At 40.1% G+C, this 16193-nt stretch overlaps 1 protein-coding gene across 5 annotated transcripts; it reads left to right on the top strand.

Moving 5' to 3' along the window:
- The first annotated feature begins 1195 nt into the window (after positions 1 to 1195).
- sp8b (sp8 transcription factor b) lies at positions 1196 to 5831 on the top strand. Of its 5 annotated transcripts, none has more exons than XM_042107140.1 (2): positions 1196 to 1349; positions 3461 to 5831. In XM_042107140.1, the coding sequence occupies exon 2, from the start codon at positions 3494 to 3496 to the stop codon at positions 4811 to 4813; it is 1320 nt and encodes a 439-aa protein (XP_041963074.1). In that variant the 5' UTR covers positions 1196 to 1349; positions 3461 to 3493; the 3' UTR covers positions 4814 to 5831. The 5 variants fall into 5 exon arrangements, with proteins under 5 accessions (XP_041963074.1, XP_041963075.1, XP_041963076.1 ...); XM_042107141.1 differs by lacking the exon at positions 1196 to 1349 and adding an exon at positions 2114 to 2133; XM_042107142.1 differs by lacking the exon at positions 1196 to 1349 and adding an exon at positions 2187 to 2306.
- The last annotated feature ends 10362 nt before the right edge of the window (positions 5832 to 16193 follow it).

Raw genomic sequence — 16193 nt, 5'->3', positions numbered from 1 at the left:
GGAGTGAGTGAGAGAGAGAGAGAGACAGAGAGAGACAGAGGGAGAGAGAGAGAGAGAGAGAGAGAGAGAGAGAGAGAGAGCTGGCAGTGGCAAGACCCTCTCTGAGGCTCACCCAGCCGGAGAGAGGCTTCCTGCACATCCTTTGTCACACCATTTGGACCCTTGTGTCTGTGGATGCTCTCCTCCGGACACACTTGGCAGCTCATGGAGCAGACGGACATCTGCTCTATCGCACAAGCCTCCTGCTCCACAAACTCAGAGTCCACCTGACTCCTACCATGGGACAACCTTGCTGTTCTGCGTCCCTTATCATGCACAAGAGCAGAGTGCTTAGTTAAATTGTGATGTCGGCAGTACTAAATAGGCCTCAGAGTCAAATGCTTATCTTGTATTTAAGGACCTCTCTTTTCCAAGTCAAATCTATAAGTATGTTTGACATGTTTTAATTAAAATGAAAAACATTAAAGCCCCAAAAATATCCAGGACAAGACCCCAACAAAGGGTGTAAAAAAAGTAATGTTGTCTCGATATCTAATTCGTCTTTAAACGCACCAATTGTGATTAATGTAAGCTGCTGGGCATTCCTGTAAGTAACTGTAGGCCTACACAAATGGTGATAGAATCTCCGACCTTTATCCAAACCATGTTTTTCGGTCAATCGAAACAATGGCCGATATGTTATGTATAATTGAATTTCTGAAAGGTTTGGTAGTTCAAAAGGGAAAAAAGGTTCACGATGTAGACGATATGAGGATCAGATTTGATTGTGGTAATATGATAATACGCCACCGGAGAGAAGAGGGAACCCCTGGGGTAGCTATGTGAGCAACATCACTTTAGATGTTGGGTAGGCCTGCGCAACGCCATTCTAACCGCGAGTAGGCTACATATCGACATCCAACAGCTCTCCCCATTTAAATCTTGCATTTTACCAGGCCTCATTGAAAATAAACATCGACAAGTCAGCAAAAAATATTTATATTTAGCCTACACTATAATGTAATCATACTACTTCATTCGTAAACCACTAAGCCAATTCCTGTTCAGTTTTCAACGATTACAAGTAGGCTATCCTATTGCATTAGTCTCTTAAAGCGAGTGGCTACATGGAAAACACTTGTTCGCAGAGAGCGCCTCAAACCTCTTGTAGCTGTGTCAGATGCTGATACCTCGTGTAGGCTAATGATTAGATCACCAGCGGCCCGCGGCGCCTCGCGTAATTAAACTGAATTCCCTTGGTAACATTCATCTTCTGTGCGCTCCAGCTGCATCGGCGCACCGTCTCGAGGAGATAGCAGGGTCAGGGAGCTTGGCCAGGGACACGGTGCCTGGAGAAATTAAGACTAACGGTAAGCTCTGCCCATTTGTTTAATTTGCTTTATAAAAACATTTTTTCAAATGACGATTTACTGGAAAAGTTACGTTGTTTGGACATGTAGGCTAGACTACGAGATGCCAATTGTAGTCTATTTTAGATACCCTGTGTGTATTTTATATTTTCTAAGTTTACAGGATCATGCATCAGGTCCATTTCTTCACATTACTACTGTTCAGTCGACTAAAATTATGTACAATTATTTATACATACATTTTGAGTGGGTAAAAAGTACACGATGAGACTAAGAGACTAAGTTTGGAGATTCCTAACACATCAATTAAATGTCATAAAGTTACATATTAACCTATGTCATCTGTTTCTAAACTGATCAACAAAGATCCTGGGTCGTTATTAATTTAGTCGCACTGTTTCTTCTTTCCGTTTCAATAACGGGAATGTCTTATAGCCCACTGATCGTTCACTCATTTTCATTCGCAAAACACCTGCAACTTTTGGGCAAACGTGTTTTTCCTGTAGTTTTTTTTTTAACGAATATATGTCCACATCGAAGAAATAGAGAGATTAATTTGAAACTATATCTATCACGCGATATAATAAAGGTGGTTATAGGCACCTTATGTGATGTGCATGGCAATCAACTTTTCGCAGCCATGCAATTGTCACCCTATGTCACCAGCTGCAGTCAATTGAGAATGCTATCAAACAAATACAATTTACCTGATTAAACCACATTCCTCGTTACGTTTAAAATTCAAAAGAAAATGCTGGCGATAGGCTATAATGTCAAATAGGAGGTGATTGAGAGAAGATTTCCGGCGCGCACACAGAAACACTCACACAATCATCTGTTAATCCATCTAAAGGGAACACAGAGACCAGCTGATGTGCTGATTCTTATTTCGTGGATTGTTTTATTTCGTCAAGATAGGGCAGTCGGGGACGTGTTGAAACCCATCCACAAATACACGTAGGCTAATTGTTAAGTTACGGAACTTATAGTTTTGCTTTCGCTATAGAGTTTTCTGTCCAAAATTCCAACAAGTTGGTTACTCGAATAGTCAGATAATTTACTGAGCAGTTATTATGATGAGCCCTTAGAGTAGTGCCTGTAATTTGTATGCGAGATCTTTAAGATCTTTAAGATCTTCAGTGGACATAGCCTACTCCAATTAAGTTGATAGAGCAGCAGAGACATCACAGCCCTTTTCCCGGACTTATTTGTATGAACAAAAATCATAATTTTTTGCACCAATTGCATTTAGGCCTACTTTAAGTGTTAAGTCAGTGTGGTTAGAATGGAATTTTGCTTCCTGACAAATTAAGAAGAAAACTCCCGGAGTATTCACTTTCAATCTGATTTACCTTCCTGCGCTCTTTCTATCCCATGGAAGGGGGAGGCAGGGGAGGAGAACGGCTTGCGAGCTCCACTGATGACCTTACGTTGCGGCCAGTTTGCGCTTCCGAAGTCTTGATTGGTCCTCAATGTGGCAGACATACTTCAAAGTCGGGAGGAGGAGCGCCGGTGTCTGTGATTGGTTGCCTGTGTAGCAGCGGTTCTTCAAAGCCAGAGAGGACCTACAATTGTGCTGAAATGGGCGGATCACATCATTGTATTGCATACCTCTTAAAAAAACACTGCTCTGATTGATAAATATAAAAAGATCCTCTGCGGAGGGCAGTTTTTGTGATGGCAACTTCACTTCTAGGGGTGAGTCTAAGGAGTTTCTTGCTGGGTTTAATTAGTTCCTTTATTGTCCACTCGGGGGATTAAAATTACCCTGGGGAGTGTAAGGGAGAGGAGCAGTTGGTGGATTATGTTTTAAGGTAGAGGGTCAAGAGAACGCAAACCGAAAAACACATTAGTCCAATAACGCACTAAAAAGTTTCCGTCGAACTATTTGGGGCGAAAACAAACTCAGGGTTTCCTTTAACTTCTTCACATTGAGTTGTGCGTGTTGCATCTGTTGCTAGTTTAAATTTGCATTCGATCTGCAGGTAGGAATTGTCACGCACTATACCCGTTACAGGATGGTACGCGTTTACCAGTTGAACATGTAAAATAAGAAGTTTTTAAAATTCTGAATTTCCTGAGGCTAATAGTAATTCATGCTTCCCTTTTAGGAGGAGCCGAGATTAGGATCGACTCCCTTAGCCATGTTGGCTGCAACTTGTAACAAGATTGGAACTCCAAGTCCGTCGCCCTCTTCGATATCAGATAACTCAGCTGCCTTTGGAAAAGGTTTTCATCCATGGAAAAGAGCTTCTGCGAGCAGCTGCAGTTTGGGCTCAGGCTTATCCACGTTTGGGGTGACCCGCAGTGGCTCAGGACTCTCGGACTCATTCGGAAGCAACAGTTCCAGTGGATCCAGTGCTTTTTCATTAACACCTGGAACCTCCACCAATGCGCACTTTGGAAACGACTACTCTGTTTTTCAGGCATCAGTTTCAAACAGTTCGCAGGAGGGGGGGCACCAGCCGGTGTTTATTTCCAAAGTGCATACTTCAGTGGACAGTCTGCAAGGTATCTATCCGAGAATGAGTGTAACACATCCGTACGAGTCTTGGTTCAAGTCATCCCACCCTGGCATTCCGACTGGAGACGTGGGCACTACGGGTGCTTCCGCATGGTGGGATGTCGGAGCAGGATGGATTGATGTCCAGAATCCAAACGGGACCACCCTACAGTCTTCCTTGCATTCGGGGGGACTTCAGACATCATTGCATTCGCCTCTGGGGGGCTACAATTCGGACTACTCCAGTTTAAGTCACTCAGCTTTTAGCACAAGTGCATCTCCTCATTTGTTGACCACTAGTCAGCATCTGATGGACGGCTTCAAACCAGTCCTCTCTTCATACCCCGATTCAAGCCCATCTCCTCTTGGTGGTGCAGGTGGCACCATGTTGACTGGAGGGCCAGCGGCATCACTGGCGGGGTCCCCGCGTTCCTCAGCGCGACGTTACTCAGGCAGAGCCACTTGTGATTGCCCTAACTGTCAGGAGGCAGAGAGACTGGGACCTGCAGGGGCGAGTCTGCGGCGCAAAGGACTTCACAGCTGTCATATCCCAGGTTGCGGGAAAGTATATGGTAAAACGTCTCACCTGAAGGCTCATTTACGCTGGCATACAGGAGAGAGACCGTTTGTTTGTAATTGGCTGTTTTGTGGAAAGAGGTTCACGAGGTCAGATGAACTTCAGAGACACTTGCGCACACACACCGGCGAGAAACGCTTTGCTTGCCCCGTCTGCAACAAGCGCTTCATGCGGAGCGACCATCTCAGCAAACACGTCAAAACGCATAGTGCAGGAGGCTCCGTGGGATCAGGATCAGGTGGTAGCGGGGGCAAACGGGGAAGTGACACCGACAGCGAACATAGCACCCCTGGTAGTCCTCCCTGTCATTCTCCCGACCTGCTGCCACCTCCTGATTCCACTCAAACAGCAGGCATAAATGGTCTCAGTAACTCTTTGGACTGAGTTAGATTTTACGTAGCCTACTCTTTGGTGGCATATGGACATTACATTTTCCATAAACTATTCGGATGCACTCTGTTAGGTAAATTGATCCGGTCTGATCTCATTTGATTGGGTTTATGAGGAAAGGACTGAATCACACTTGTATCGACGACAAAGACAACGGGCACTATATGCCCTTAAAGTATACTTTATAAAGACTACATTACTTAGTAAAACAAAAATTACTTAGTAAAACAAAAAAATACAGGCACAAATTAACATTACCAATAGCCTAATGTATGGCCTGCATTTGAACGCACAGTGGTTACATGCAGGGCAAGTCTGTTTTTGTTACTCTGCTCTGATATTAAATGAAGAGTCAAAATACTAATAACCTGTAAGTGTTTATGGCCTGCAGTGGCCTGCCGAGTTAATGAGAACAATGTTTTCTTAAATCCAAACTGTGGCACTTTATACTGGAACCCTGCGTGACGTACGTGTGCCTTTTCATGGGCAATTTGTAAGAACTTGTATGTTGTGTTTTGTAGTTTTCATTTCGTCATCTACTCTCTTTTGTTTAATATTTGAGAGACAAAAACATATATCACAAATTGGTCTTTATTCTACCAGAGAGCTTGATCAAGTTTGTATGAGATATATTGCAGTGTATATAATGCAATAGCTTAGCAAGTTATTACATGCAGGTATATGTGACATATTTGTCCAGGAAACCCCTTTTGTATAGTAAAATTTTAGATGTAAATTTATTCTAGTAAATATCTAAAACTCTGTCGGAGTGAAATTTGCTTTTGTTTTTCATCCGTGATTGCCATATTTGCCTACACGTCAGCTGGAGTTGTAATATTTATCGAAGAGGCAGGCTCGTTTTCTGATGTGTGTCAGAGACGCACTTTGAATTTATTTGGTATATTTTAGAAATAAACATGTTTAGTGATTCATGGCGTTTATATTTAAGCATGTACATATTTGTAAAGTGAGCATTAATTCCATTGACACATTCCTAGATTGGGGCTCAAAATCAGCCGTTCAATAAAGTGAGAATGGACTCAAAATCTGAACTCTATGGATTTGATTAATCTTGGTCAATGCACTTTATTTATTACTGATTCATGTCTGATCAACAGTTGGTTACTTATTTGTGCGATGCAAAAATGTCTGGGACATAACCTACAGTAAGCGACAAGGAGCATTTAGAGCGTAACAGTTTTCCAAATTAACACTGATAACAACAACAAAAAAATCCTATTTTATATGTCCGATTTTAGATCATAAATCGGTTTGCATTTCCTTTCAGTGTACTTTTAACTTTAATTGTATAATTTAATTAGGTTTAGGAGGACACAGGCTACAGGTGATGGCCTAGACTTTGGGAAAATAAAGGGGCGAAATGTTTCCTTTTTTGTCAATTCAGCTCCACATGGTTCTCACTAAACAGTTTAATGTCTAACATCAGACTGAAAATAGAGGGGATTTTCAGAAGGACAGAAATTCATTGACCAGTAATCGCATTCATTTTTTCCAATACATTTTTGTTAAATCAGTGTGGACAAATTGAATAAAACCAGGCCTATTAGGCTAAACAAATAGGCCTAAGATAAACAGACTACCCATTAAATGCTACCTACAGCCGCGAATGCGTTCTAAACTTATGATTTTGCGATCATTTAAAATGAGGAAAGACGAGAGGTAAACATAAAGACAAATAGGCCTACAGGCTATAACGTTTCTCTTCAGTAAACAACAATCGCTTGCAAACCTTTTTTCTATGGGATTCTGTTACTCTGGCGCTTTATATTTTATTAATGCGTGCATTTCGTTTATATAATAGGCTATGTGCTTGTATTCTCACTTGCAATGAAAAATAAGCTACGTAGGCTCATTTGAGCTTGAATGAAGACGAATATTGCATTTTCTTACAAATTTAAAATTGAATGTCATGGTCATCGATTAGTTTACACACAACCTGGAACTGGCAACATCTGACGCGCAAGGGTATGGCGAAATTGCATTTCATTTGAAATATAGGCTACCCTAGAGCACACAACTTTAAACATTTACGACCAAAAAAAAAACACTGCAGTGCCGCGCTCCTGTCCCTCGGGGCAAGTTCATCCAGAACCATATTGGTAGAAACACATCAAGGCTGATTGACGAACTGCCCCCTCGTGTGTTGAATATATGAAAGTGCATGGGGTTTTCAGGAGAGTTGGGTTTTGATTAAGTAAATTTCAATCACGAAAAGAAGCTCAGACGTTCCCTAAAGTCCAGTTGTTTCAAAACTATAGAGCAACTTTTTAAAATAATACGCAAATTCTTTTGCATTTTATAATAGCCTATTAGCTCATTCTTAAGTCACATAAAAGTCAATAAAAAAATATTTGAACTAAATTTCACTTCAATAATGGTTTTAAGAGGAAGAGAGAGTCCAGTAGAAAAGAATGATATGATATGATTTTGACAAAGAATATTTAGCAAATATTTTAATCTTGATTTCCTGTACATTTAAATTCTTTAGCAATATTCCATTCTGTGGTTTTAGAAAATGCTGTTACTAAGTAAATCTATCTACACACTTTTCACAAAACAAACAAAACACCAAAAAAGATGATCAAATAAACACTTCACCCGTAATCTGTAGCAGGCGTTTTATAGTCTTGCTTGTAAATCTGAACTGAGGAGTTTGGCTATCAAGCTGAACTTTTATTGTGTCAAGTTTCAGCCATCACCTTTGCATGACTGCCCTAACATGTAGCAGCTCAGCATTTTGAGTCGCAGACAAAGTCTGTTATAATTCTACAGTGGACACATGACAGGGTGTTTCATTCATCTTTTGCTGAATTTGATCAATATGTCGAATGTGTTAGGAGATTAGTTTATAATAATAAAAGTAATACTGTGATCCTGTACTGTACTATAGTATCCTACTGTGACATGATTTACGTATTATACTGTATGAAGACAAGAGTACATTCATTCATTTTGAGGAAGACTTACACTCGCACACGCACACGCACACTTGGATAATTATAATGAGATTTTTAGTTGTAAAGGCAGCCGGTGCCTAAAGTTGCTGTTCAGGTATGGTCAGGGTCAGTGACAATGACAAATATAGATAGACAGCATACAGAAAATATAAAAATCACACACACTAAATAGTTGTTAAAAACAGACATAACCCAAATACATGCAAACGCAAATAAAACATAATTTGTTTCATTTGCCATTCTGAATGACAGCAATGATGTCAGCATTCTGGATGGTGGACAAACAGTGGGTAATGACAATGGAGGTCCGGCCTTGTTAGGCATCATCAAGTGAATGTTGAACAATCTAACTGAAAAGAGATGGGAATGTTTACATGTGCAGTGGAACAACATTCATTGAAAAAATTACTTAGCAAAGTAGTTTATCTCCTTAAAAATAGCTTAATTCGCATTGACTGTGTAAAGTCAATTGGAGGAATTGAGGAATTATCATAAATGCAACATATAACAATCAGAATGCCAAAGTAACAGTGCACACAATAGTGTCCAATAGTTTCCAACTAAAAGTGTTGAAAATGCCTTTCTAATAATCAGACCATTTTACTGTAAGGTTTCCATAAAGAACTACATATACATAAGAACACACATCTGAGGTAACAATACAAATTTGTCAATGCAACCTTTGGCTTTTCACCAGACAATACACTCAAACTTACTCTAAGGTCTCTCCTGCGCCGATGGGGCCTTTTCTTCAATCACATATGAAGTGTCAAAGAAGAACCTGGCGTAATGGCCACTCTGATTTGCATCATGGCCACAGGAGGATGGAGGAATGAGGGAGAGGGAGATATGAGAAATGAGATGTCCTGCTCACACATCACATTTAGGAGACATTAATTACTGATGATGCGGCGCATCACTAGCCTGACGAGCCATACCCACATCAAGATGTAGGGTCTGGGAACTATCCATTGGTGCTGCTCAATCCGAGAGGCGGGATAAACGGTTGTCTTTCAAATTTCCTCTGCACGCAATAGGATAGCGATACAACTCATGAGTCCCATGCATTTGATTTTCCCACCAGCGGAGCTAGTTGAGTTGTTGATCAAACTTTTGCCAATTAAAAAAAAGCTGAACCGTTGCCGACTCTATACACAATGTGATTGGCCTGATAGAAGTTTAATTTTTCCAGCTCGCAAGCCAACGGAGAGTTGCTAGACTACCCTGGATACAGGCTACTTTTAAGAATTACAGTCGGTGCTTCCCATAGCCTATGTGTCTTTTCTCCTAACACACACACAGCTTTTAACCTGCAGCTTTGTGCCACACAGCAACAAATAATAGTAGGCTGACATTTCCGAAATAAGCTACACAACTGATTCCATCTATGTAATAAGCAGAGGTGGAAAAAGTACGAAAATATTGTACTCAAGTAAAAGTACCAATACCTTGATGAAATATTACTCAAGTACAAGTTAAAATACCGATCTGAAAATGTACTCAAGTAAAAGTAAAAAGTAGTTCATTTAAAATGAACTTTAAGTAAAAGTTACTTAGTTACTTTTTTTTTTTTTGGGGGGGTACCAGAACAACCAGTTTTACCTGAGACTTTCTAATGAGGAGATACAGCACTCAAAAAATCCTCCATAGTAATGCATGTGGTTAGTTTGTAACGCCAATATGGCAGTTGTCTACACATATCACAACCCTTCCACGGCAAAATGTCTACATGTGAATACATTGAGCCAATCATGTGGTGTGTTGTGAATACATTGAGCCAATCATGTGGTGTGCTGAGAAGGCATCGTGTCAATCATCTGTTGTGATCTCGCTGCTGGAGCAAGATTGGTGTCGTGAAGCCTTACGCACACGCATTTCTGCCGAAATAGATGCACGATAAGTGCCCAAAAAGTGTTGCAATATGGCCGCCGAGTGGAGGTACTTGCCTGATAAGGACGTTGAGAAATGGAGATCTATGTGAAAAATCACCGGAGTTCTCCTTTAAGTTTGAGCAGTAGTTGATTTTCAAAGTTAGTTGCACTCATCCTTGGGTCGCTTTGCAGTGAACAGTAATCCAGCACAACTGAAAAGCCCCTCATAAGCAGCTGAGGCAGGCAGGCCAATGTTGAGTTGCAGAGTTTTTTTTATATTTGGAAACGAGCAGAAGGTTCAGCAGATTAAAGGGCGTCGAACTGGGGGGGAAAGTGGGAAGGAGAGGGCCCTTGAAAAGTGGAATACAGGGGGCACAACATTTTCACCAGGCATTAGTAATAACTCAGGTAACCCACACATAAAAAATCCAAACAACTCCATAAGTAGAGTCATGTGTAATGAAGTGGAATAACACAGGGAAAAAGTATTGAACACGCCAAGAAAAAGCACTAAGGCAAGGAAAGGGAAGGAACGAGCTGGAATCTGTAAGTAGTTAGAGAGTAGTTATCCTTTCTATCTGTGCAAATTAATATAAGCTTGGTTAGTAGCCTACATATTGATGGGCTATAAAAAGGTTTTTCATTACCAAGGTGTTACACAAGAAACATTTCATGATGGATAAAAGCAAAAAGCTCTCCCAAGACCTTTGCAACCTTATTGTTGCAAAACATATCAATGAAACTGGTTACAGATGCATTTCAAAACTTCAGAATCTTCCAGTAAGCAGCATGGGAGCCATTATCTGCAAGTGGAAGAAACATCACTGCATCATCAACCGGCCTTGCACAGGATCTCCTCACAATATTTCTGACCAGGGAGTCAGAAGGATAGTCAATTCCAAGAGCCAAGGACCACTCGGAGAAAGCTCCAGAAAGACTTGAAGGCAGCCAATTCAATTAAATTCAATTAAACAGTTCTGGAAGTAACTAAAGATCAGGATTCACAAGAGGGACCCCTGGAATCTGTTTAGAACAATGGGCCAAAATCACACCTGATACTGCGACTAATACATTTTGTCATACAGGAAAATGTCTTGAAGCTGTCTTTACAAACAAAGGCTTTTCCACAGAGTGTTGAAGAAAAATCTTAGTAGGCACCTTCAATACTTTTTTCCTGTGTCATTCCACTTTAATACACAAAACTCTTATGTTTGGATTTTTTATGTGTTAATATAATGTGTGGTGAAAATTTCGAATAGACTCACTGGAAGTTTAGGCTAATTACTGACTTTTTTTTTTAAGTGTTCAATACTTATTTCCACCATATATTTATTTTACCTGAATATTTTAACTTCCAAATGAAATGGCAAAATGAATGTCAGACGAAATGTAAAGTTTGACTGACTGGATTTTGATTACAAAACATAGTGAAAACTGTCTAAGGTCACTCTCACTCTCCCTTGCTAAAGAGCTAATGGTTTAGTCCGCCTGCACGATTCATATCTTTTATTTATTTAGTTGAGCATCGCTAGTAGTGGACCGCTAATTGTTTTGCTGCTGGTGCAATGTCTTTCTCCAAGAAAGCCAAGTCAAGTTACTAAAAACAAAGGCCAAAACAGGAAAAAGAGAGACATCAAAATGAGGGGAAACAACTGCTAATAAACTTCTTTCCAAAGAAAGGTGAGCACAAACGTCAAAACACGAAATCCCATGGTGTTTGCTTGAATATCGCTGCAATCAATCTTGAATTTCCCCTTGAGGATCAATAAAGTATCTATCTATCTATCTATCTATCTATCATTGCTGCTAAAACGAACTGAGACAACCCATTGGAATAGCGGAAAATACACTTTCATAGGTTAGGCTAATCTGATTCATCTTGTGATCCAGCTCCATCTCCATCAATTTCAGAAAGACTGCATGGCGCCATCTTGATTCATTAGTTGTAGGCCACATGCTGATCATTATCACTAGGCTAGTGGTTTAGGGCGCGATTTTTTTTTCTCTCCCTTTCTGTTTTCGTTAGTCTTAACTTTTTTTTTTACTCAAGTAACGGATGGGATTTTTGATGTAGCGAAGTACAATACTTCACTCAAAATGTAATCAAGTAAAATTTAAAATACCGATTTTATTAACTACTTAAAAAATACAAAATACACAGAAAAACTACTCAATACAGTAACGTGAGTAAATGTATTTCGTTACTTTCCACCTCTGGTAATAAGCTATGCAAACATCTGGAGAAAGTTCCTCCTACTATCCCGTTAGCTCACGCGTCATGTCTATCATTAATGCAGTGCTCACCAAAAGCATAGAAATTAACATTGACATTGACAAGACTTTCTTTGACTTGTTAGTTTTTTGAACATTTATTTTATCTAATGACATAAAATACATCATAAATTGCATCCACATATCCTTGTACTATGTGTGACTATTTTCCACTTTCTTAAAGTGACAGGCACTCAATTAGACCTACACACCACCACTGACAGTTTTGCCTGTCTGTCATCTGTGATCTCAGTAGCAATATAAGTTTCTAGACTATGACAGACTATGAATTTGTCATGACAAACATGATGAGCCAGTAACTAACTGATAAGACAGCTTGTGCCTGTGTCATCCTCACAGACACAAGGCAGAGAAATGCATTCAGAACACGGAAGTTGTGTGATCTTCTTCTGAAATGCCAACTGTAAATGTGTGTGTTTGGGTTAGTTATGACAAATTGTTTCATCCCATTCAAGCCACAGAGTTTCTGAGAAGAACCATGCCTGTTTTACCACAGTTTTACAACCTTGCATGTTGTTCCTTGCTGAAGTGAAGTTATTACAAAGCTCTCAAGTCTCACCAATTGATTGTAAGACACATAGAATTGACTTCACACAACCTCACCTCACACACACATTTGCTCATGTTAAGGTTTTTGCTTCCTCATGTAGTTTGCATAGACTGTATAAATAAACAGGGCTCTCTCACACATTGATGGTGAGACACACACAATTGACAGACCTCACACCACACATGCCTCCTCCAATGTAATGTTATAATTTGATTATTTAAAAAAAACATGTTCATTGGCATAGACTGTATAAATAAGGTAGTTTGCAGTTTACACATGCACGTAACCTACAATATGTGAAGTGCTTCAAGATGCAACAATGTTCTGCATCAAAATGAGCGCACAACTTCAAATTTGTTCATGACATGGAATATTTTATTTGTCAAAGAATAACCTAACTAAATTCATTTAGGCTGAATCCCATTTCTCTGTCTTACCCCTTCCCCTTAGTTTTGCATGTTCATGTGAGAGACTAGCTAATAATGGATGGATTACCATTTTCCATGAACATGACCTAAAATAGCTCTATTATCAAATAACAAGCAGTGGACTGATTATTCAGATTTATCATTTAAAAATTCAACAGCCAAGACCAGAAAGAGAAAGAAACATGCAGTTTTATAATGCAAGGAGACGAGAGAAGGGCCTTCATAAGAGGTCAAAAAAGCTGCATGTTTTGGTTCGGTTTTGGGTCTTCCAAAGTAAGAGACAATGAAGTTGTGAGCCAGGTAGTAGATCCTTAGGTGATCCCGCACATTTGTAGATCATATATCCATCGGCTCTTCCTAATGTGTGTTAGTCTGCACCTCTTCTCTCTAACTGTTTTTCTCTGTCTCTCCCTTTCCCTCTCAGACACACACACACAGTCTTCCTTTCCCTCTCTCTCTCTCTCTCACACACACACACACACACACACACACACACACACACACTGTAGCAGACTGCTTGACCTTTCCTGTCAGCAGCGCTACCTCTGAATATTTATTCCCACCGCTGACCACCACACATACACACACACACACACACAAGAATGCATTTTACCCCCCCCCCCCCCCACCAAACATTTCTTGAGATCGCTATCTTGAAGTATTAGTATTGGTATGGTGTTACAACATTAAATGTCCCATCAACAACTGCATTTTCAGCATAACTGAATATTGGGGGGCAATTTCATGCAGCATTGGTACATGCGTTTTGTGGCTTTTTCTTTATCTACTTATATGGACTTAAATATACATGTTTTTGTCATCCACAAAATATATTTTTTTTATCTGAATAAGGTGACACAAATCAACCTAAACAAAAATAGAAGAATATGACAATTATTCTATTACCAATAAGGGGTTGAAGTGGGGGCGGGGGGGTTCTGCAGTTCCGCCACCTCAGATAAATGAATAATAAATATATTCTTTCATACCAACAATATAGCGCGATGATATTGTTAAAATAAATAGTGAGTTAATTTTTCATGTAGCACATTAGCACATATGCATAACCCCCCCCCCTCCATGCCACAGCCGAACTGTGGCCACACTTATACATTTTCTTAAACAGTTAAATATATAGATATATAGACTTTACTTTACTTTACTTCTGCATTGTTGCACTGTTGCACTGTTGGACTTACTCATTTGCACTATCACCATGACCACTATCACCATTGCACTACCACCATGACACTCATTCACATAGAGCACCATACCATACCTTACTATGCACAGAGAATCACAGGCTCAGCCCCTGCCTCAGTCATTGCAAGCGCCTCTGATTGATTAATCACCACTATGTGGACACTGTTTTTAGAATTGATTTAGATTAAGTGTTAGTTAGTATAATTTGTATTTTTGTAATTTGTATTTTAGTATATTTTTATATATTGTATTAAGTGTTAGTTAGTATAATTTGTAGTTTAGTATATTTAGCATATTCTTTATCTTCTACTGTCCTTATTGCTTAGTTGTGTTTTTATATTATATACTTTAATTACTCTTTCTGCTGTTAAAGAATGTGTTTGTGTTGTATGTATATGCTGCTGGGGATCCCAGCAGCATATACATACAACACAATTTCCCCTGGGGATCAATAAAGTATCTATCTATCTATCTATCTATCTATCTATCTATCTATCTAGGTGACCAAGAAGCTAGCAATTCTTGTCCAAAAAGTATTGCTACACCACGATACTCACAATATGTCGTCCAACGGTGAGTACTTTTTCCCCGTTGCACCGACACTGGATTTTAGGGTTCCCCCACCTGCCAAATCCCACTTTAACCAGTGTTAACAATGCATATGTCATCATTACATTATTTTAAATATTTTATTAAATTAGCTGATATCTTATTGTCTCTACCCTAGATAAGCCTGCAGAGGGCACTCCATACCTAAATGAAGCATGCTGTAGCAGCTCACATAATCATATCCTCCCTGCAGCCACCTTCAATATGCAGATACTGTTTTGAGTGAGTTAACTCTGGAATTATACAGACTCATTTTGTGTCCTCGTGTGACTGGCACCCGTCATGCGTGCGACGGTGGTCACTGACCATACCTGCGCTGGTGTTGACTACCCTTCACCATGCCTTAGTTATGCTGCTATAGCATAGTGCCATCATGGACTTTTCATGTGTTACGCCGTACAACTCCTCCTCTCCCCTCTCTCCCCTTCCCTCTCTCTCAACTCTCACTCTGCCTGTTCTCACTATGGTATAACACTACATAGTGATATAGTTATTAATATTAACCATTTGAGGGGCAGCCGTGGTCTACTGGTTAGCACTTCGGATTTGTAACCGGAGGGTTGCCGGTTCGAACCCCGACCAGTAGGCACGGCTGAAGTGCCCTTGAGCAAGGCACCTAACCCCTCACTGCTCCCCGAGTGCCGCTGTTGTTGCAGGCAGCTCACTGCGCCGGGATTAGTGTGGGCATCACCTCACTGTGTGTGTGCTGAGTGTGTCACTAATTCACGGATTGGGATAAATGCAGAGACCAAATTTATATACTACTATACTTTTTGATTTATAGTAATACTAACCCACTCTATATTTCTTTCTCTCTTCCCTCTTACCTCACTTGTGAGGTAAACCATTACTAGTCATCAGCCATCCTTGTGGCCCTCATCTCACTTATCTCAACTGAAGCCCCATCCCTACGACTGCCCTATCATCGCCTATTGCTGTCCTCCTGCCCGGATTCCTGGCCCGCACAGCCTAGAGACAACACCTAATCCCCCTGGACATTTAATTTCCTACACTGGATTATTTGAACTTTCTGACACTAAATAGGATTCATGCATTACCATACTGGATATGTAACCATCCCACCTCTTTGTAACATACACCTCAGGTGGCTTTAAACAGCATGTTCTATTCTCTACACTTAACTAACTTATTCATTTATCATGTAAACAGACCTTACTGTTCTGTACTAACCCTAGGCAGATGGGCCAGGCCCTTGAGTCGAGGATCTGCTCGAGGTTTCTTCCTACATGTATCTCCAATTCTAGGGAGTTTGTCCTCGCCCCTGTTACTCATTGGCTCTCTCTGATTGTTTAACACTCTGTAAAGCACCATGAGACATGTGCAATGTTTTGGCGCTCTATGTGATATTAAATTTAAATTTAAATTTTGATGTGCTGTATATTGACAATTGAAATAGTTACAGGAGAAATGTGTGTCCATCCT

The sequence above is a fragment of the Alosa sapidissima genome, chromosome 10 (assembly GCF_018492685.1).
Source record: "Alosa sapidissima isolate fAloSap1 chromosome 10, fAloSap1.pri, whole genome shotgun sequence".
Classification (NCBI taxonomy): Eukaryota; Metazoa; Chordata; class Actinopteri; order Clupeiformes; family Clupeidae; genus Alosa; species Alosa sapidissima.
Note: the sequence above shows the minus strand (reverse complement) of the source record. Positions and strands in the feature narration are given on the sequence as shown.

Bases quoted from the DNA above. Each gene is read 5' to 3' on its own strand.
- sp8b (XM_042107139.1), top strand. From the start codon at position 3,027: ATGGCAACTTCACTTCTAGGG. The intron at 3,048-3,460 runs GTGAGTCTAAGG...CTTCCCTTTTAG, and splicing joins TGGCAACTTCACTTCTAGGG to GAGGAGCCGAGATTAGGATC.